At 40.0% G+C, this 22,523-nt stretch overlaps 1 protein-coding gene across 1 annotated transcript in view; it reads right to left on the bottom strand.

The window, feature by feature from the left end:
• GALK2 (galactokinase 2) overlaps nucleotides 1–22,523 on the bottom strand; it is a 45,666-nt gene that overhangs the window by 9,874 nt on the left and 13,269 nt on the right. The window contains exons 6-8 of the mRNA XM_026045738.1: nucleotides 12,135–12,233; nucleotides 9,420–9,572; nucleotides 4,555–4,765 (exon numbers count right to left, since the gene is read on the bottom strand). Of these exons, the coding sequence (XP_025901523.1) occupies nucleotides 4,555–4,765; nucleotides 9,420–9,572; nucleotides 12,135–12,233 (463 nt within the window). The remainder of the gene's footprint in view (nucleotides 1–4,554; nucleotides 4,766–9,419; nucleotides 9,573–12,134; nucleotides 12,234–22,523) is intronic.

Raw genomic sequence — 22,523 nt, 5'->3', positions numbered from 1 at the left:
GGTGGCCCCGGGGCGGCCTGGGGCGACGCTGCCGCCCAGGAGGGACCCRCAGAGCGTCTGGCGGGCGCCCGTGGTGACAGTGACCCGGCTCCGCTCGCACCAGGYGGGTTCCCGTTCAGCCTCTGACCGGGATCACGCTGCCAAAAAGGATTGTTTGGAATCACTCCGTGTTTCTTCCGTGCCACTTTCTGTGAAGCTCTGCCACGTACAACTGAACTGTTTGCTTTGAGCGCAGTTAGAGCCTTGGGGCCTTTTTTCCCTTTTGGGATAAGCAATATGGAAATACTGATTTGTTTGCACGGTGTCAGCTGCACATACACAAAGCTTCTTGTGGAATGAAGTGAGGCAGAGCAGAACTTAAATTCTGCAAATCAGAAATTAAAATAAATAGGAAAAGCCAACATGTGACCAAAATGAATTTGAGGACAAGGAATGCTATATTTATGTCTGCTCCAAGTGCTATTCTGTCACTAAGTTTTTGGCACATTTTACCTTCCTTCAGCCTGCTTTTGCCTTCAAAGTCACGGCCTCCCTAAATGCATTTCTGCAGATCAAAGACAGTGAATCTGGTACATGAAATCCATCCACTAACTGCTTTACACTGCTGCTCCAGAGCTGCCTCTCGGAGGTCAGTGATTCCTGCTGATGCTTGGTGGATTCTCCATATCCCAACTCTGCTTCTCTGCAGAGGATTTCAGTAACATCATCCCTGAACAACTTAAACCCCCGAATTACCTTGAAATCAATGGTGAAATAGTCCAAATGCCCTGGCAGTTAACACTGCAACAAGAACCTTTCAATTCGTTAAGGCTTTTCCAGAATAACATCAATGAAAGTTTGTTCAAAATCCATGTAAAACCTCTTAAAAACAAACAAAAATCCTGGGCTATGAGTCTCAAACAAATGTGGCTTAGTTAAATATAGCAGAGAGCTTTATTGTCTCTTTTCTACTCTGTTGTCATCTTTTGAGTTTTAAGTTCATGAAAATTGTGTAATGAAAGCGTCCATGCCACTTAAACAGATTTTTTTCTTCTTTTATAATTAAACCTTGTGGCTTCCCAGCAGCTCAGATTATTTGTTGGTGCTTCAGCTTCAGCAGATTCCTTTCTTTTGGGTTTCCTGTACAATTCTATGTGACCTTTAGCTACAGACCAGCCTCCTTGAGCTCTCTCTGTATTTCTTCTGGTTGCTTTGGCAGCTTCTTAAGATAGACTTCACTGTAGATTAATGAGCCACACATGGCCCATGGGACCTTACAACAGGGAGAAACTCCCCGACTCAAAACCACGTAGGGGACAGTTTCTAGCACCATTACTCATGTGGAATAGGCCCGTCCTCTGTTAGGCGTCCCGCTGATTGAACATGAAGAGGGTGAAGGTTTCTGACTCATAACGTATATGAGAAAATGCTGCCAGATGGCTTTAATTTGAGCCAGATTCAGAACCCCCTACTCTAAGTGAGGAGCGTTTGCGCTACGGGGACTGCTCGAGCAGCCGTTTGCAGCCAGCCTGCCTGGAAGGAGCTGGGTCTGGATTTGGGGAGCCCTTCAGCAGASCCCTGCTCTGAGACCGGGACCACCCCTGGGTCAGAGAGCGCYGCCTCCTGCCGGCAGCACCAGCTGCAAGGGCAGCCCAGCTGCACGGCCGCGGCGCCGCTCCGCGGGCGACGTCCCCGTTATGGCACAAGCGACACCAGCCCCGCGCGGGGCACAGCTGCCCGGGCAGCGCGCTGAGATCCTGTCTGCTCCCGCCTGTCCATGCCATGGAGGCGGCCACGGTCCCCGCAGCGCCCGCGCCGGGACGCAGCGTGGCGGCCACGGGCAGGACGGGCCGCGCGGGCACCACGCGCCGAGGCCGCGGCCGCTCCGTCGGGGCACAAATGGGAGAGTGTCTGAGCAGCCAAACCCACACGGAAAATGGATGCCTTTTGCTCCCATAATAATTCCATTCCCATGCCTGAATGTCAAAATTAGATTACAGTTTTATATGGGAAAAGGAAAAATTGGTTAAAGGATACCTCATTGAGGAAGGAAAAAGATTTTATGGTTAAAGGAATACACTGCTTTACAGAAGAATATCCTTTTGTGGCGAGGTTTATAAATACTTAGTGTCCCGCAACCACCGCACACTAAATGTTCTGTGAAGCACTCGAGCCCAAGCCAAAATTATAGTGTAGTGCACCTTAAAAGTAACAAATATTACTTGTTCGGGAGATGCTCGCAAGCCACAAGTGCAATCCATGTGTAAACATTTGCAAGGGGGATTTAAACGCAGGATTTTGAKCTGCCCAGAGAACCTCTCTGAGAAGCTCGAGAGGTTTATGCACCAATGCAGCTTCTCCAAAGCAGGGAACACGGGGGCTCTGCAGAAGGTGCAATGGGAATCCTGCCCTGCCTCCCCGCAGTGGCAGGTTGTGGCCATACAGRACACAGCCTGGTGGCTGGAGCAGCAGAGGGGACAGGGGACTTGAGGCTTAAACAACGACCCTAAAGCACTGCCGGGTTCGTGAGCGTTCGATGCAACGTGAGTGGGAAGCGGCATTTGTCACCGCCCTGGACTTTGAATAACGCACAGGCTGGAAAGTGCTGACAATTTATATTCCATGTGAGAGAACCAGTGAATGATTTAACTAATATATAAAATATTTAACTAATATTAATGGTCAGTATTTAACTGGTGGTTAAATATTAAAAATATTTAACATTAACTAGGATTTCTCATGCAAATATTTTCCACTGTATATTGTTTTATCAGAAATGTTAATAAGACATTTACAAAGGAAGATATCCTAAATTGTATGTAAAATGAAGTTAAGCAACATTTGAAACTTTATCTATAGAGTCCTTATTTATCAGTACATTTTCCTTCACGTGAATAAGCCAGGCTTTATCATTAAAATATAGTGGAAAAGTAGAGGGAAAGAAAGAAAAATATTTTTGTCAAACAGATGCTGCTTTTCCAAAGCCAACATAAAATGTAATTTGTTTAGTGTGTAACAAAAACAAACAGTGGATTTCGATTCCTTCTCGCTGTATCTGTCTTGTTTCTTCTTTGCATATAGCTTTACAGAAATCTGTTATTTAATTTTATACTGTACATGCAAAGAGGCTTCCAGTGTAACCCATTTTAATTGGCCTTATCAAGTGAAATCATAGTCTTGCAAATTTAAGAGATTCTGTTCAGCAAACATCTGCAAACACTATTCTGAGCCACAGTATAACATTTCCTTTGACTTTCCTCTATTGCTTTTATGTTTAAGTTTTTCACCCACACTTTGGTTTTTGGAAAAAAAAAAAGCAATACTTATATAAACAATTCAGTTCTACAGAACTGTAGAATTTTGTTTTATAAACCAGGTATAGGGAGTATAAACATCTGTAAGTTACTAGTATTATACTGTTTCATAAAGTAAGAGAGTAAAAGGACAAACGAAAAGATTTGGAACCCTGCAGTTTCTCATGAAAATATTGGAGAGTGCAGGTATATGGTTCAGTATATTCTTCATATACATACATCACATGGAGCTATCATAATACTTTCTATAGAGATAAAAAGCTGGATGAAGATACCATTCATCCAGAAGATTCCATGCTGATACCCCTCTAGCAGTGTAATTAGACAAGCATATAGTTTTATGCTCCCTTATACCACTGAGTCATAAAAGAGGGGTTCCTGATCAATAAATAATACTTCCAGTAGTTCCACCTATGTCTCATCATCAGCATATAAGGCATGAATTTATCACAGAATGCTTAAGGTTGGAATGGATCTACATCTAGTCCAGCCCCCTTTCACACACATATATATACATCAAATATATATATGTTATAAATATACAATATATACCTCCGAAACYATTCAATGCAAATCAATCATTTCATAACTCCTCTATTATTTAGTATTACTAGCACCTCATTATATACATCTAGAATAATTCCTACAGAAGCATTTAATGTGTGCCCATACTCATGACTGTATGATGTAATTATCAGCAGGAATACATGGGAGATACTTCAWATTTAATTAACAAATATTGCCAGTGACAGACTTACTTCTCAGGACATATCTATACAACATACTCCCAGTGCATGGTTTATCAAGGGATTGTGTTTGTGATGTCAAAAGCAGAAAAGCAAGTCCCATCTATGCTAGTCTTTAACAACAGTTAAAGGAGAGTGTTCAYGATTCATTTCCATGGTCCTGTCTATCCAAAATGTTTGTTTTTGTTACAGCTATGCTTTAAAAGCAAGCCTGGCTTACTTTATTCCCCTAGAATAAAATCTGTGTTATTTAGAAATGATTCCAAAACAGTGCAGACTRATGTAAAGTAGTAAGTGTTCTGCTATTTCTGCCATTTTAGAAGCAATTCTATGAAAATCAGTTTCATTCTATTTTAGGGTAAAAGTTGGAATGAAAATCATGTCATTTTTTTCACATGCCCTGATTCTGGGGAACTATTCTGGCAAGACTTCCATGTGCATTGCTTGTTAATATATAACCATTTTATATAATACAAACACTGTAAACTCAAAAACACTACTTAGGATACACTTACCATCTCGTGTGTTTTGACTAAGGATCTGAGTGCGCAGCTCCTCCAGACTAATTCCCAGGCATTTACAAATTTCCTCTGTGCTGTAAGGCTCAGGGTGAAATACCTCCTCGACAATGGTCAGCATTTCCTCCAGGCTGACTCCTAGTCTGACTTGCACATCTTGGAGTTTCAACATTTTCTTCCAGTCCAGGCCTTTTGACTTTGAGAGAAGCTAAATTAAAAAAAAAAAAAAAAAAAAAAGATAATACTTTGCTTTCTAGTTTTAAACTATCATTGAACAGTCTGTAAGCAGCTTGAAAGCTAATCCTTTTTTTTCACTTCTTGAGCAGGAACCATCCAAACCCTTTTTCCATCAGTACCCATTATGTTTATTTATAAAAGGTCTGTGAATGAAAGGTATTCCCCCCCAGGTTAGATATTCACCATAAAAACCCTACRGGCTTTATCTGTTTGGATATCAGATCAGTGTTTCTCCCTTCAGGAAAATGTTCAGCCTTACAAGAAGGTTACGACGGGTTAGTCAGAATCTGCGCCAATGCAACGCAATTAACATCAGATTAATCAGTCACAGATATACTGATAGATAGATGGATACTTTCTGGTCCACCAAGGATGCAGTGCTTTAAATCTTTGGTATTTTGGCAATTGCCAGTAGTTATTTTAACACGAGTTCTTAAAGGAGAAATGTATAAGAGGCTTTTTCTGTCAGTCGCTGAAATGTGATGTTCTGTGCTCAAAGAAAATAGCCAAGGGCTTTCCCCGTGTTTTCATGAGGTGGATTATTTCTAGTATTATAAATTATAGGGGATTATTAAGTGGTCATTGTGGGATCTACTGATGACACACCACCTTTAATTTCAATAGACAACAGTGTGAAAAGACAGATTAGYGAGACATGCCAAGGTAATTTTATTGGATTTATGAGTACATGACATGCCTCCAATTCCACATTGTTTAAACAGAGATTAAAGCTTCAAAAATGCCAGATCAGGCTGTATGTTTGCAGAGTGTTTTAAGAAGTGCAGGACAACCAGGGAAAGAAATCCTGTTTCCATTCAGAACAGTTTCGAATCTCTCACCAACAGGGTCAGGTTTTTACCCAGCGTGTTTGGTTATTCTTTTCAGTAAACACAGATTTTGAGCGAGACTTTTTTGAAATTATTTAGGCCTCAGTTCAACAAAGCTAGTGTGAATTTAATTTTCTAACTTAAAAAATGCATGGGATTTGCATGCCTAAAAAGAATTTGCTTTGCTTTGTGCAAAGTCACAGCATGAAACTGTTTCTTAAACAGAATGAGATCTGTTCCTGACCTGTCTGCTGCAGATTTTACCTCGCGGTTCTCCTGAATTTGCAGGGGCTTTTCCAGTATTACTGTATTGCAGTATGTAAAAATTAACCACTTTTGGTGCCACCTAGCGTCTTTTTAGGGTTTAATGTGGARCTTAGTAGAACAGAACAAACAAAATCCAATCAAAATCCTAATCATATGACTCTGCAGCCATTTAAAATAGAGTTTTGCATGCCCAGTGGTATAGAAAGAAGCAGCAGCATAGTGAMTAATGCAGAAATTAGTTAGAAAATTTCCAGGTAAAACACTCATTAGCTTATTTCCTATCCACTTTTCAAAGGCTCTGAGTGGTTGGAATATCACAGCTTAAATTTAACTGCATTAATGTAATTACAATCTAATTCCCCACTAGAATAACAATTATTGTTTCATATATTTTATTTTAAATATCCAGTACCTTGAATGTGATTGGTGCACTTGTGACATGWTCTTAAATCTTCTGTTTTGAGGTGTAAAATGAATGAACTTATTTCCCCATAACTTAATCCTGATGTTTAGCATCTCTTAGATGTTAGTATCAGAAACTAAACAGAGCTAGGGACTAAGAAAAATAAGATCATATAATGTTCTGTAAGTCAACATCTTTCTATATTTTTCATTAGTAATGTCTGTTAGAAAAATGTGTCATATGTATTGACACATCTGTACCCATTTTTAGTCTTGAAGAGAAATAGCCTGTTTCAGATGAGCTGCCTACCYTGCTGTTTTACAGTTGAAATGTTCTAAATGGGAACTGACCCCTTCAGTTAGGGGGGTTTTGGAAGTTTTAACAGTTTGCAACGAAGTTTTCATTCTAATACCGCTGTGGAAAATGTTAAGGGCAAACAGAAAGAGTTTTAAAAAAATCTAGCTGCAGCAACTCCAATTATAACGGACCCAGAACAGAAATCAGAYGAAAATGTCATCTATTAAATGCACAAAAATAATCCCAATACTGATCCCACAGTTGGATATTTTCCTGATGATCTCTGACGAGATTGATTAAAGATGTGGACATCATCCAGCTGGCTCTTAACTGCCAGGATACAGCATCTCTAGCCTTTGCTGTCCAACACAGGCACAGTGGAGCACTGAAAGTAACTGCAGGAGGAAAACATACCCAGTACATGATAGGACAAAGCTAAATAAAAGAAAGCCTGAGTAGGAGTAAGTATAGATATATTGAATCCTTACATAGCAACATCACTTTCTTGTACTTTACATTTCTATAATGCCATCTCAGCATCTTTCTGCATTTCAYGTACATTTGCCCATTTCATGGCATCCCAGTTTTCAGACATTCTTGGCACTACCTAGTGAAGTGCAACATGCTGTGAAGCCTGGGRAGAGCTCAGCGCTCACCAACGCACCCACCTCTCCTGCAGCTCCTACTGTGCTGCTCTTGGGGGATATCAAGTACATGGGCACGTCCCTTGGAAGCAGGAGTGTTCTGCTGAATTTGACATGAGAATGAATCTCAGATATTTTAAACAGACTGCTTAAAGGAGTATAGGAAAGCACTCGGATGCTACAGCCATGAGTGCAATATGAGAAGACAAAAAAATAGGAAAGGGAGAGAATGATGGTCCAGCTAAGAAGGGAGGGGAGCAGGTCCTGGGATCGGTAATTGTGAGGATAATCAAGAGCTAACTTGCTGTAGGACAGAGAGGTACCAAAATGTTCCTCACTAATGCCAGGAGATATGTTGTATTGGTGTCTACTGACACAGAGCTTTCTGCAAAGAAGGGTAAGAAATGCTAGAATAAAAGCAGAAGATGAAAAAGTCTATCCTAAGTTACTTACTGATAAAAATTTCCTTTAAAACATTACTGTGAGGCCCAGTGTGTTATTTCATAGTTGTATTACTTTAATGGTGCTTACAGAACCTCCCTGCTTTCACTTACAGACCTGCCCTCCTTCACCCCACCACGACCTGCTTCTAGAGACAGCCTTTTCCTGGATCAATATATTTTGTCTGTGTGTGTGYGCGCACGCAGCTCTCCATCTGGGCAGCACATGTTTACACGAGACAGGTGTATGTTGTTAGCAGATGTATGATTTTAAGGCGACTAAGGGTACTTTTTCTGAGATTACATCACAACTAACGTGAGCATTAAAAAAAATCATCCTCTCTCACCTCCCTTTGCAGTCTACTACCCATGACCAATAATATAAAGCAAGTTAGAAACCTGTGAGGTAATTCAAAAATCTCATATATGCAACAACATTTTCAAAATGCCTTGCAACCTAACATAGTTAGCGCCAAGGTTTGCCTTTTAAGATAGATCACACACAAAGCTGTCTTCTGTAAAATAATTTCCAAAAGAAACTCTTCCTAAAAGAACTAGTTAATCAGTTGTTTTGCAGATATGCCAGTAAAGACCCACGAGGTCCTTACTTTGATTCTACCAGGGTATTTTTGACTTTAATGGCAACAGCTTTGACTATGGTCACCGGTGCTATTATTTTCTCATATCTTACATACTGCAAAAACGCAGCTGTTCTTCATAATAGTATTTAAAGACGTTTGAAGTTTAGCTTCTTCTGGAAAACCATTCCAACCACCACATTTTGAATTGTTTTGTCAATATCTGACAATTGTTTTGTCAATATCTTTTTTAGCATTATGATAATTTTTCATAGCATTACTATGTCAGCACATGGTCCAAGTACTCTTGAGCATTGCTCAGATTTTGCCCTGAATGTCTTGTGGCAAAGACTTTCACAGTGCATTTTCTTAAAACTGTTGTCTTAAGTTGTAACCCAAATTCTATTCTGTCACAGAGCACTCTTGGGTGTGCTGCAGTGAATTGTCTACTTGCTCCTCGCTTACTTTAATCAGACTAGGAATAATCTTCTCTATTTCTAAAGCAGACTCCAATCAAACCATATGTCTACGTATTCCTAAGAATGTGGTCTAAGAAATCTAGAATTAAAGTGGGACTTAGATTTGTCATGTTTAGATTCCATGTATTTTAGAGATAGTTGCAAACTGTAACCTGGCAGCCCAATGAAAATCTTTAGGTTTGAGTCAGTCTTCTTTAAACTTCATGCTAACGTACCTGCGGCTACTGAGCCTTCCAGTAATATTTCCAGGTTTCTAATTGGTGGCTTTGATGTACTCGAAATCCTAGAAAATACACATCTATTGCCATATATACATATAAACATGTGACCACACTGGTTGCTTTCCACAGTTTGACATTATTCAACTTTAATTAGAAACAGTTTATTTTATTAACTGAGAATATGCTTGCTGAAAAGGACATATTTCCACCATTCAAATATAATACAAAATTAATTAAATAGAACTGAATTGCAGACCCRTCTATATAAGGGCACAGTCCTCACACTTCCATTAAGCTCTGCGGGAGTTCTGTGTCTGCACAGATGGAGGTGTCTGGCTTTGAAATGAAAAAGGCTACTTAAAGTAGCACCTAGCCAGGTGTTAAAGTAAAGACATGACTGGCAAGAAGTGGGGAAAAGCACATACTTACATGAAAGTTTCATTAGAGTTTGACAAAAGCCATACGTTACCTTTGTAGCCAGACGACACTCCGCTACCCTAATATTGTAATGAGAAGTTGCTGCTTTATTCATCTCAACACAACTGTTAGCAATAACAAAGGCTGCTCCACTTGGAAGTCTCACATCAGTTGCCCTCAGAGGAGTGAACTCTATCAACTTTGCCTATCAGGAGAAAAATGAATGGTTAGTTTTAATTTACTGCTAGCTAACAGTGCACTTAGTTCTATAAATCAAATGCAAATTTGCATGTTTTTTTCTCTTGAAAGTCCATGGACAGTTAATGAAGCAAACTGACATGAAACAGTGAGAAAAGAGGTTTAACCTCACTGGCCAAGTTACACATACATTTCAAACCTTTTCCTTGTAGCTGGATTTTAAAATGTTTCCATTAAGTCTTTGTTTTTTCTCAAAGTTCACAGTACGCCACCTAACCTATTTTTCTTGCCTGTTTTAAGCCTAGAGTTTTTCTTTGATCTATAGACGAGTACAGACCTGGCTAAAGCTAAGGCACATGCTACCAGAAACAAGGGCTTGACATTCCCCTGCCATCTACGCATGCCCTTCTTTCTCTTTTTTCCTTTATTTCTCATTAAATCATGAAGATTCGGTTCACTGAGGTATATAATATTACCAAATTCTTAGAAACAACTAGTTCCTGTCTCCCTTCTGGCATAAGATTTTCTTGCCTTCCACAGGCTGTGTTCCCAACATTTTGTGACCTTTTCATGKAATAAGCTAGGAATCCATTAATTAAATAATTCAGGATGTAATGTAATCAAGAGATTACATTCACATCTGGATTTTCACTGGGATAGGCTGTAAATCATGTGCCCTGCTCTGGCTCTCCAGAATAGTCTGCAGTTCTGCAAGCAGGGATGTCTTACTGGTTTTGGCATTGTGCACCCCCGGAGAGTTCCTTAAGCAGCTAGAGTGCTAAATAAACAATGACAAATCTGCTTGTACATTATGTACAGCATGTGTGGTGCTGCCTGCCACTGAGCTGCTGTACCACTTCACAAAACTGCTATCAAGAAAGACATGCTTGCTTGCATTTAAATATGCCCATTTCGGAACTGCTACATTAGATCAAAATGTACCACTAAGCCAGACCACTGTCCTGAGTCTGACAGGAGCCATAAATGGGTATTTGGAGATGCTGCAAAAGTAACACATATAAAAAGTTCTCTTCCTAGTACATTCTTCCTTCTCATAAGCAGAGTGTATGGTGGATTTACATACGGGTATAGTGGAAGACACATCAGTCTGTTATGTTTAATAGCCCCAAAMAGGCATGTAGTCTATCTGTATATCTAAGAAGGACCTTCCTAAACCCCTTTTAAACTTTTAGCCTCCTCAATGTGCTGTATTTCTCAATTTAACAATGACTGTTTTGAAAAAACAAACTTCCTCTTGTTTGTTTTTAGCAAGCTGCCTGTTGATTTCATTGTGTTTCTATTAGTTCTTCTGTTATGAGAAACAGCACATTCCCAATCTACCTTCTCTTACCCATTCAGGATTTTACAGACCTCCAAACTACCACCCTCAAAGATGTCTGTTTTCTGAGCTGAACAGTCTTAAATTACTCAGTTGGTGCTCACATAAAAATACCCTAGCTCACCCTCAGAGTCCTTCTCTGTACTCTTCTAGTCCTGGTATACTTTTGTGAAATGTGGCCAGGAACTGCTCTCAGAGGCAAGGATGGTTTCTATTTTGTTCACCATTTCGTTTCTTATCTCTCCTAATATGCTCTCTGCCTTTTTGAAGTCACAGAAGAGCCTCTGCTCATGTGATCCTCTGCTTCTGCAACTCCTTCCAGCATGGGTGGAGCTCTGTGTTTGTAGCTTAAAGTGTGAAGGAAAGGTGTAAAGTAGGTACAGACGATGTTGTGAAATTGAAAACGCACATATCTCAGGGTAGAAATAAACATTTTTAGTGCAATTCTAGGCAACTGCTTATTTTCTTTATAAACTCATCTAAGATATGGCATAAGGCCCATAAAACRTGAGATAGAAAATAACTTCCAATAAGCTAAAAGCAAAGTGAAGGTTTTTCATGAGAGGCCACATTAATTTTAATAAATGTTGCCAAGTATTTTGGCAGGTTTTAGATCTGAACCTCTGAGGTCCTTGGCATCTCTGGGGCAGTGGGTGGACTGCACTGCAAGTGCTCAGCACAGCTTGGCAGGTCTCAGAGATCACTGCCAATCCACCTTCTTTCACCACATACCAGCTAAATACCTTTTACATCAGAACCTAGCCACAGAATTGTCTGGAATTAGCAAAACTGGAGGAAAAAAATCCCCATTGTCTTTGTAACTAGACCTGGCAAAACTTCCTAGAAATGTCTGGTTATAAGAAGTTTCAAGAAAGCATTTTTGTAATAATTATCCTATTTGCACTGAATACAGGACATACCGACCATTCAGACTTCATTATATGGGAAACATTCTAAGTTCAGTGATAAATTAGTCAAGCAATATGGTCTTCCAGAATACATCTTTCCCCAAGTCTTTTTATGTTCTCATACTTCCACTTCTCATTTCCTTCTAACCCATTATACTCAACTGTGCACAAGTTTACACACCTAATTCCTGTTTCATTTGCATAGAAATAGTGCTTATTCTGCTTGTCAAGGTATTTCAATTGCCTTTTTCTAGATACATACAAAAACACTGTTTGTTTACATTAATTACACTGTCAGTGTATATTGCGAAGATTCACCTACAGTTCCTTCTTCTGCCAGAAAAGATATTGACTGGTCCATTCCTCCACCTTCTGTGCCAATGTAACGTTCACTCTTTGTGCAGATTTCTGCAAGCTCCACCTGAGAAAACATTAAATGAATCTTGAGGCAAGAAAAAATTACGTCCCACTTTTACATCACTTCAGAATGAACTAGTGAGAAAGAGAGAGAGTAGCAGCAATCTGGACCACTGCTTATTGCACACTAAGTGTTGTAGGCTGGGATCAAACAGGATGCCACATGGCCCCTATTTCCTTCTACTCTGAAGTAAAAGGGCCTCTGCTGGGCCCATTGTAGTCCAAAGCTTTTAAGGTTATTCTATTTTAGATGTCCCACCCTAGTTCTCCTCCTCCTACCTTCCTCATTCATCTCACTCCCGCTCCAGCCCAATAGGCAATATTTTGTTGATGGATTAGTTGCATATCTCTGTATGCATCTTGGTAGCTTGTAGAATGATGGCAAGTTGTTACTTTACATCATACTAATACATTGGTTCCATAATCAGAAATTAGGTATTGAAGCTAACTCGGGAAATCTTTCTTGCTGTAAATATTCCAGTCGGTGGTGCTTGTCACTCCTCCTTGGGATACAGYACTTGTAGTTTGTGTTGTTTATCTGATACGGTTTGTATTTAAATGTGATTCACATTCCTTTGCGACATTTCGGGCATAGCTTAGTGCATTCCGATACCTGGAGGTCAGAGGATAATATGGGTGTGGGGGATATTAGTGTCACAATTGTCAAAAATAAGAAAAACAGGAAAGCTTTCAGCCACCAGGCCAAGTCAAAGCAGAACACCAGAGAAGGCCTGAAGAACATAGACTGTTCCTGGTGAAACAGGTCAACAGGGAAGCATCCGTGTCCATATGCTATGGCACCCCCAGTTTCTTARGTGCAAAGTAACCACAAAGCAGCTGTGAAAAGGACTTCAGAAAAGCAACAGCCCATTTTTCAGTGTAGTCACAAAGTTGCAGTCAGGTTCCTCGCTAAAGACSGGGCATCGCGTGCCTTACAAGAAGCCAACCAGCAAGGCCAGGGACGTTAACCAGCCCCGAGCCATAAAAGCCAGCAGAGAGGCAGTGAATGTGAATACACCAGGAGGGAGGTGCGTGCGGTGGCGGTGCCCGCCAGCCACCCGCTCCCTTTCTGTGACGGCGCCGCAGGCAGATGCGTAAAATTCCTGCTCAGATCAACGCAATCAGGATGAAGCACTTGCCAATCCACAAACCACCRATCTCCCAGCCCACAGTGCAGTAACGTGCAATAGACCTTGGGCTGGGAGGAGGAAGCATCACGCAAACACTAACGAGGCTGCTCTAAAGCTGTGCAGACCAGACCGCCTGGAAGCAAACATCAAGGAGTCCAGGCTGCCATGAGAGACCCTTGCTGGTCTCTCCTGTTAAACAGATCCACTTAGATAACTGAAAAGAGCAAGGGTTTATCCATRTTAAATGGATACCATCCAGGGATAAATGGCCCCTTAAAAGCATTAATGAGAGAACATGGAGGGTAGAAGCAAAGTCTCCTTTCCTGCACTGCTTCTCTTTTGTGTATTTTAAAGATGAGCGGATAATGCTGCTTTTGCTTCCTTAAGGAAAGTCACACATTTTGATTTTAGTTTTTAGTTTTCCTTTTAAAAAAAGATATCCCAATACCTGGCTTGTGTTGAAGACTGAGTTTATCAGGATTTGTTTTTTMCGGTCTTGCTGCAAAACTACAGAATCCTGTACAGAATCTGGTTTGAACCTTAGATCTCTCCTCACTATCAGTGAAAGTTTAATATGCAATCATCAGGTATCCCTAATTCATTAAAAACTGGAAATAATTCTGAATGAAATGCTGTTATATAGGACTCCATACAAAGGCAGCATTGCTTTTTTTTTCCCTTTGATGCTGAAAGCTGTAGCAATGGTTTGACACGAAAACAAGAGCAACCCTCTGTGCGCGCAGCAGTTCTAGATGCTCCCTCCTTCCCGCCTGGGAAGACATGAGTATTTACAAACAGCTTTGCTGGCACATGGAAATGCAGACATGTGTCAGCCAGTTCTGAGAACCTGCCCTTTGCCCCTCCGAACGGAGCAATTCGCATCCCTGGCAGGAGCCATTGGAGCGGGGTTCATGCGTGTTATTCCCTGGCAGCAGTAGAAAAGTCCCCATATCAGTTCCTAGGACCACACTGGCAGGAAAGGCTGCAGTTAAGCAGGAGATGGAGCTCTGCAAAGCTGGCCCCAAGGCAGCTCCCGAGGCACTCGCTGGCTGCTCCGCTCTCGGGCGCAGCTGTCTAGGGTTTTGTGTTTCACTGGCAACAGCCAGATAAAGCTTTGCAAAACTTTGCAAAAATTAAGCATTTCACCCTTCACTTAGTCTGGCTGCATGTCATCTCCGTATACAAATCAGCTACCACTTGATTGCTCAAATCGCTCAGGCTTTATGAGCCTGGGCTTATTAAATAAATATCAGGAGGAGTYTTGCAGGGGAGGCATGTTAGCAATTAGGCCAGGGCCACTCCCCTGTCCCCTTACGTGGCCGTGGCCGGGTGAGCTGTGCCGGGCTAAGTGCCGGGCCCTGCTCCGGCCCAGCACGTACGTCGGCCTAACAGCGCCCCATGAGCTTGAGCAACTCTTGTTTTGAAACTCTGCAAGGATTGGCAGGACCACCAAGTAGTAACTGGCACGGGTTGAGAAGAGCCTTCTCCACAAGACAGCCCAAGGCATCCCCGAAACATTATTTGGTTTCTAATTTGAACAGGCCCTTGCTGACACAGGCTGGCCTTCGAGCACTAGGATGAGAAGCATATGAATGGAGGGGAAATCATCATCTGTATGGAAAGCAGCTTCTACTTACTACTGAAACAAATGGGCAAATGTTTGCCTTTTTGCTGAAGCTAATGAGAGGACAAAGTTCAGAGGAACTGAATTGTAACACTGGAAAATAGTGTGAGGACTAAATTGGAGAGCTTTGTGTACATATTTGATACTTGGAAAAGGATGGTCATATGACAGAAACTGTGAACTGCAATCAGAAGGTCTGGCCTTAGTTTCTAGCTCCATACTACTTTTCTCATGAGATAGGGAAAGTCCCTCTGACTCTTCATGGCTTCATTGCCTCAATAAAATGAGGGTTATCTCCCCACTCCCAGTAATTGGCAATTGCTACTTAGGATTTGAGATGATGCTCTTAAGTGTCTATGATTTCATTACTAGAAACTGGAGAGAAAAAAAAAAAATCTGACTTAAGGCTTCTATATAAAATAGCTGAGGGGAAAAAAAGTGCTAAAATGGTGTAATAAAAGGAAGTATCTCGTGCCTATCTCAGAGCGATGCCTTGCTTCCATTCCAGTTGCAACACGAGCAAGGGTCAGGGACTGTTTAAATCATCTGTGATTTCTCTCTCGCTGTAGAGCATTTCTCACCTGCAGGAACACAGAGCTTGTCAGCTCCCAGATCTGCCCCTCACAGCTTGGCACTCAGCTCTGTGCCTGAATGGTACCTACCGTGATCAGCCTCCCGCCCCTACTCTTGTGGTTTAGAGGAGCCAAACCACCCTGCAGGACGGCTCAAAGTTTGACTGTTAGGCATATAAAATAATCAGTGCCACYCCTACTGAGTTCTGCAGTCAGCGGAAGAAGGTCCTAAACGGGCATTACTAGAGCTAGGTGAAAGCAGATGCTTGTACTTCACAAAGCAAGATGTGAAACGCCGAGGAAAAGGATAAACCACACGTAGGCCGCGCTTCCGATCCATGGGAGAGGTCGCCCCTTAGAGCTAACCACAAAATGCTCCACACACCTGAGATTCATTAGAATGGCTTTCCCATCCCTAAAGCTTTATTTCAAAAATACTAATAAATCATAATTTGAGTTTTCATAGAATTTTACAGGCAGCCTTTACTTCAATCGTTCCTACAAGGCTACTGTTACCTTGAATTTACAGACAGCACAGATGCTTACATGGCTTGTTCAAAGTCTTGTCGATCAGTCACAAAACTGAAATGAGGATTCAAAAATCTCCCCATTTCCAGGATTGTGACTTATTTCTCTAAAGAATATTAGCTTAGGGAATCCTTTGCAGGGCAGATTTAAAATTCTTTCCAAGATGATGGTAATGAAAACTGGAACAAAAAGATTCTAAAGTACAAATGGGTCTGAACAGAAGCATAATTCTGGAAGAAAAAAAATATTTCATTGAACAGATGAATCAAAAATTTCCTTCTCCCAGCTGCTCTGTGACCCACATATGCTAATGCATTCTGATTTTTGTATTATTGTTCCAGGAAAATTGTTCCAACAGGGCTGGCTAAACCAGGCCCTCAGTTGCGAGTATCCATCATGCAGACCATAAGTCCTAAGCTGTCATCTACAGCACATATTAAACAAGTCAAGTGATATTTTTGATGTAGTAATTAAAAAAGTAAAACTCAAACAAYGTCAAAAGAGATTTCCTTTAAGGTGGTCAGTTAGCTAAAATACATTAAAAGCCTTGGGTCAGAACTCAGAACACATTATCATAAAAGCAGCCCTAGTGCGTCAGACCTAAAGTCCAGCTGGCTCTGTGTCTTGTATCTGGAARGAGCCTCCTAGCGTGGGAGCCGGGCCAAGTAAAGATGACATTTCCCCAGAACACTCTCAGATTCCAACTATTTGGGGGATAAACAGCTTCCTGAGCTGAACATGAATTCTGCATATTTAGTCACCTGTACTGGATTTCTCATATATGAACTTGCCAGACTCCTCTTATACCCATTGAAAAGTTTTACATTTAGAGCATCCAGAAACAAGGAATCCTACAACTTTATGGGTAAAGAACCAACTCCTTTTGTCCATTTTGAACATGTGCCTGACTAGCTTCATCTGCTGCCCTTTGGCTCCCATACTACAAAGGACAACGAACACTCCATTCTTATCCACCCCATCAATTATAGGCATGATTTTATGGACCTCTATCRTCTTCAAGCACGTTTTCCCAAAGAGTCCTAGCTTACTTTTATGGAGGTCATTCTGTACCTTTGATCATCCCTGTGGCTTTTCACTGAATCTTCTTCAGTTTAATGGTCTTAGTTTGTGAGGACGGGGAGGGGCAAACCGATGGCTTTCCTTAGAGTGAGATACAATTCTGCTCTTAGAGCTTTCTTTAGAGCTTTCTTAGAGCTTTCCTTAGAGTGAGATACAATTCTACTACTTTCAGGTGGCAAATGAGCCACATAAAATGTCTGTTAACTAGGGCTGAYGTTGGTGTATGGTGAAGCAACTTCAGCCATTCAACATTGCTGTKCCACAACTCCTGACACCACAGTCAAGAGCCAGTGGCCGGGCATCAGCCGCTTCTGTGACAAGCTCCGTTTTTCCCCACGATTTCACGTTTTGCAATGTGCTTTGCAGTGAAATGGCAGAAGTTTTGTGCTCCCTTCCGCTGACTGTGGTGAGGTCTGTAACTATGACRGGTAAAAGGCAGGGAACCTGGGATGGAAACAAGTATCTTGAGTGAGTCTTACAGCACCTTAGCAATTTTGAASCCTGGGTCTGGTTAGGCTCTGCAAGCGTGAGAGGGACAAGCATAACACCATGGCAGTAGTTGCCGGTAGGTGAGCTAAACCTTCAAGTCTCCCTGCTGATCTGTCAAGAAACATTAAATATTGCAGCTTTCAAATGCCAGACCCCATGTGATTTATACAAACGCAAGTAGTGCTTTTATATCTCTTGGCACGTACAGATGCCAGATTGGCAGTGCTTGAGTGGGGGATGTTTAGTATCAGTGAGCTACATGACACATTATGTTTAAAGCTTTTTTGTTTTTTATCCAACAAAATATAAAACACATTAAATGAGAGCATCCTTAATTAAAACTGTACAAAGCAACATCATTAGGAACAGAATCTTAGCGCACACAATTCACTCACTTGCCCAATAAGGCACATTCAAAGCATTAAGAAATATATATGAAGTAATAATCTATTTAAAGAAGCTGCTGTCTCCCCAAGATTTCAAAACTAAACTGTTATGTTTCAGACAACTTTGGAGCATTTGGAAAAAGCTGAARGAACCAGCAATATGCTAGAATTGTATCTTTCTCGTGTTATTCCTTCGCTCTTCTYCTCTCTCAGGGGCTTAATTCTTTCTGCTTGGAATGAGTAGATCCTATTGCACAGGCAGCGCTTGCTCCTTCTGCGCCGGGAAGGGCCCCCTTGTGCAGACCCAGGCTCGCCTTTGATCTGCGAGCCCCACCAACTACCTCTGCTTTTTGTTTGAAACTATTTAAGGTTCTTCCTGATAAGGAGCAAGTCAATCTTGGGTTACAAAGAAAGAAATTACTACCACTTAAAAACGTTTTATCTTTGAGCTGCAAGATTTCCTATCCAGCATGTGGAAAGTCTAACTTGGGAAATCATATTAGGGGAGATATGATTTAGTCTGACAAAGGAGGGTTGTGATTTTTAATTATTAGTTGTCTTATATGTAGTTTTAACTCTAGATAGAGAGATTTCTTGTAATGAGAACTTATCAGTAGCTCTGCCTCGGGTTATCTTGTTTGGGTTTTAATGGAAATGAGGTTAGTGGGTTTTCAGTAAAATGATACTTTCACTASTGTGTACTTTTCCTGTGATATTTATTTTTCAATATGAAACACCTAAAATTCAGGGTTTGATTTCTACCTGAGAATATGTAGTTTTTTAAAAATGTTGAGAGGCAAGTAAAAATATTCTTCTGACTATTTCAAGGCACAATCCAACCCTGGATTACATTTGCACCATTTATGTTCTTATGCCATGCCACTTCTGCAGCTTGATAAGTTATGTACCTCCCAGTATAGCTCATTTAAATCCCTATTTCCTGATCATCTATTTTATTTTCTTTCTCTTTTAATTTAATGTATAATAAACATCAAAGCCTAAATGTATAAAGGTGTTCAGGCCTCTAATGTATAACGGAAGTGAACAAATCACCAAATGACCAAACCTACTGACACCCTTGACCACCTGCTTATACAAATCTTCCTAAAAATAGAAGCCTACTAATATAAAAACCTCCTAAAGAAGTATCTAAGTGAGGCTATATAAGGGAGTTTGAACTTTAACAGTTCCCTTGCTCACAAAGAGGCCAAGGGCCAACTACTCAGTTGCAGTGCAGTAGGTCTGGACAGTATGTAAACTGTGACAGAATTTGTCCCTATATAACTGTCACTGTCGATACGTTTCATACCACTGATCAATCCCTTTCAGTCTCACATGGACCTTGAAAGAAGTAAACTCATGTAAGATTAAACCCCTTAAAAGAGCAAGACAATTAGTGAGCAGGAGACAGTCAAATATTTGTTAGTAAAACAGAATTAGTGTTGCTTAGTACTTTTTTGGAATAGCTTACCCTACATTACCCAGAAACTTAATCTATACAAACCCAGAATGATGGCGACCAAAATAGAGGAGCTTTATCTATAAAAGGATTAAATTGCATCTACTTCAGTGGTTTTATATAGGTAAATTTCAGCTAAAGGTAAATGTGCTAGATTTTCTACATATAACAATGCACAAAAAGTTATAGCTGACCTTTAAAATCAATAAACATTTTCTTTCTGTTTTGAATTTTACTGTTCAAGAAGTGAAGCTCCATGAAGAAAATAATTCCAAGTTATTTTTAGATGGCTGCTTTTAGTGCTCCAAAAGTCTACTCAGCAGGCGAATTTGAACAGTTTCAATATTTAAGTATCTACAGAAGTGCAGAGCCAAAATACAGAGGAGCCCTGTAAGCCCTTTTAGACTGTCTGTGCCAAGACAGTAATGGTTCTTTAATGCACATTCATTATCATTTTGTCCAGTTTAATTTTAAAAGTCAGACTCATTCTATCACTTCCTCATGAAACGGAAAATTTTGGCCATTTTATAGTGTAGATTTTCTATGAACAAGTTGGTTCGCAGCATATAGGACTGGGAATTTAGAAGATAAATTTACAGATAAATATGAGTTTAGATTAAAAAGAAAACATTCTCTATCACTTAAGGCATATTTAAAGCAGATTACATTTTTTATTTTTCAGTTTCTCTGTGTGTGTATCTCCCTATAAGGCACTATGTTTCAGACAATCAAGATATTAAATTATGCCTAATTTTTCCTTTTTTTTTTTTTATATCAGATGTGCCCTAGTTCTTAATATGTAATCTTGACTAGGAATTGATTGCTGAAAGTTACCATATGTTTCCAGTTTGCATACACCTCCCAATTAGTTAATTTTCATATATGTATTTCAAAGTAATTATGCATTTTTTAAGATGTAGGAAAATATTTATCAGATATGATTTCAATATTCTTATAAGCACAGTCATCTTAGCTTCACTTAACCTGTCCTCTAACAAATTTGAATAGAAGGTTATCAATTTGTTGATGAAAGATTATGGCTTTTTATTATTGTTGCTTCAAAGTGCTCCATTTCCACACGATTACAAAAGCAGTCAAACTTAATAATTTAGGTCCTGTTTGATAATTTGGTCAGTCTTAGATTTTTCTCAGACTAAACAGACCCAAATATTATTCAACCTTCTGTGTTCAACATTTCACCTTAAATTAACTGTATTTAGTTTTGCTCTAATTTTCCTAATTAGTAATGATGTACAGAGCTGCCCAGCCTTAAGCAACAGAAGAAATATGAGGGATGGTTAACAGACCTTAGTACCAGAGGATTTAATGTTTGTAGAGCAACAGTATCATCACATCCCTCAAGTAAATCCAAGTAATTCAAAAGTTCTAAATGATTTTCTGTACTAATTAATTTCTACCATGAAACACAAAGCTGGGGCAATTTATAACATTGCTCTGTTTCCTTTGTAAAAAACAGTATCTTTTCATGATGAAAAGTTGTACAAAAGATTCATTTTGCAACAAGAAAATAAAAATCACTTTAAAATAAAAAGCTAATACTGAGCATTGCTATTCTCTGGGCAATGCCAACACAGTTTTAGAATGGAATTCTGTTCAAAGAAAAGAGAAGGGATTCTCATTCTAAATTTTCCATCTTGTTATTTGAATACTATTGCACTGCTGCAACTGGTTAGCACTGCACATCTGGCTGAATTGTCTTGGATTGGTATTTTCCCTAAACTATTGTGTATGTGTGTGATGGGTTTTTAAAAAAATATTGTATGCAAACTGAAACAATGCCCTATTGCAGGCTGCTACACACAATAATTAGTGAGAGCACATTTTTTTTTCTGATTTTGTTTTCGACGTCAAAAAGTGCTATTTTTAAAGTATGCCACCATGACATTGTAGCTATGTTTTTACAATGTTTTGCATTTTGCATTTTTCTTGTCTCCTAATGTCACAGGCCCAAATTCACACTGAAGATATTATCAAATAAAAGCTCTAAATCTGAACCGCTTTTACTCTACAGCTATTTTAAACTTACATTTATCAGGAAAGAGCACAAATATAACTCAAATATTCTAATAAAAATAGTTTCACGGAAACAAGACAGATAAATGTTCCATTCAGTAAAAGGTCAATCCTTCATAACTTTGGCTACAGAAGCCCTCCCATTCAGCCAAATTTGATTCTAAAGCCAGAAGTGTCCTTGTTCCGCTTCTGCAGACCACAGTATTAAGATTTTGCAAAGTCCATCAGATTAATGAGGGGCAAAAAGTCAATCTTTTCTCATAAAATTACTGAGACAATCCACCTCAGTCACCAAATATTGTAACWTATAAATATTACCACTTACAACTTTCGCAACTCTAAACATTTGAGGGAAAGAAAAAAGTATGGGAGAGGGAAAGCAGTATTTCTTCCTTAAAAAGTAATGAGCACATTAATATCCAAAGCCCTTAAAGTGCAAGCTCCTAGTTTGCTTTCTATTAGGAAGGCTCTGGAAAATCCCTACTTCTGGTCAGCTAAGAATCTCCCTGCATCAGAGGAGCTCCCAGTTGATACCCAGCCAGCATTACCAGATCATTTGACACCAGCATGGGATGCATGAGGAGCTGGAAAGAAGGGGACAGACCCCATTTCATATTTCTGAGGTCTTACATGCCTAGATGGCTCTAATTTATACTCAGGCTAGCACTTTCTTATAAATAAGAGCTCTACAAGGCTAAGTATAAATTCTGTGGAACAGAGAACTGACATTTAACAAATGTAAAAGGTCTCCAAAGCTAAATCATAAATTGACTCACAATACTAGACTTCTTGCTTTTACTGCCCAGTATGATTTGGGGGAACCTTAAAGCCTGGACAAAAGCAATCAGTCTTCAGGGCTGCCAACCTCTCTCTTATCCACCATAATCAGGTGTCTTGGTCTATGTAAGGACACAAAACATCAGAAGTGTTCTTAACTCCTCATCTGTTGGCTATTGGGAATTCTCATCTGTATGTTAATTACTTACTTTTCA

Source organism: Nothoprocta perdicaria, unplaced genomic scaffold (assembly GCF_003342845.1).
Source record: "Nothoprocta perdicaria isolate Ctin4 unplaced genomic scaffold, notPer1 scaffold_41, whole genome shotgun sequence".
Taxonomy (NCBI): Eukaryota; Metazoa; Chordata; class Aves; order Tinamiformes; family Tinamidae; genus Nothoprocta; species Nothoprocta perdicaria.
The sequence above is the reverse complement of the archived record's forward strand: the minus strand, read 5'-3'. Positions and strand labels throughout refer to the sequence as shown.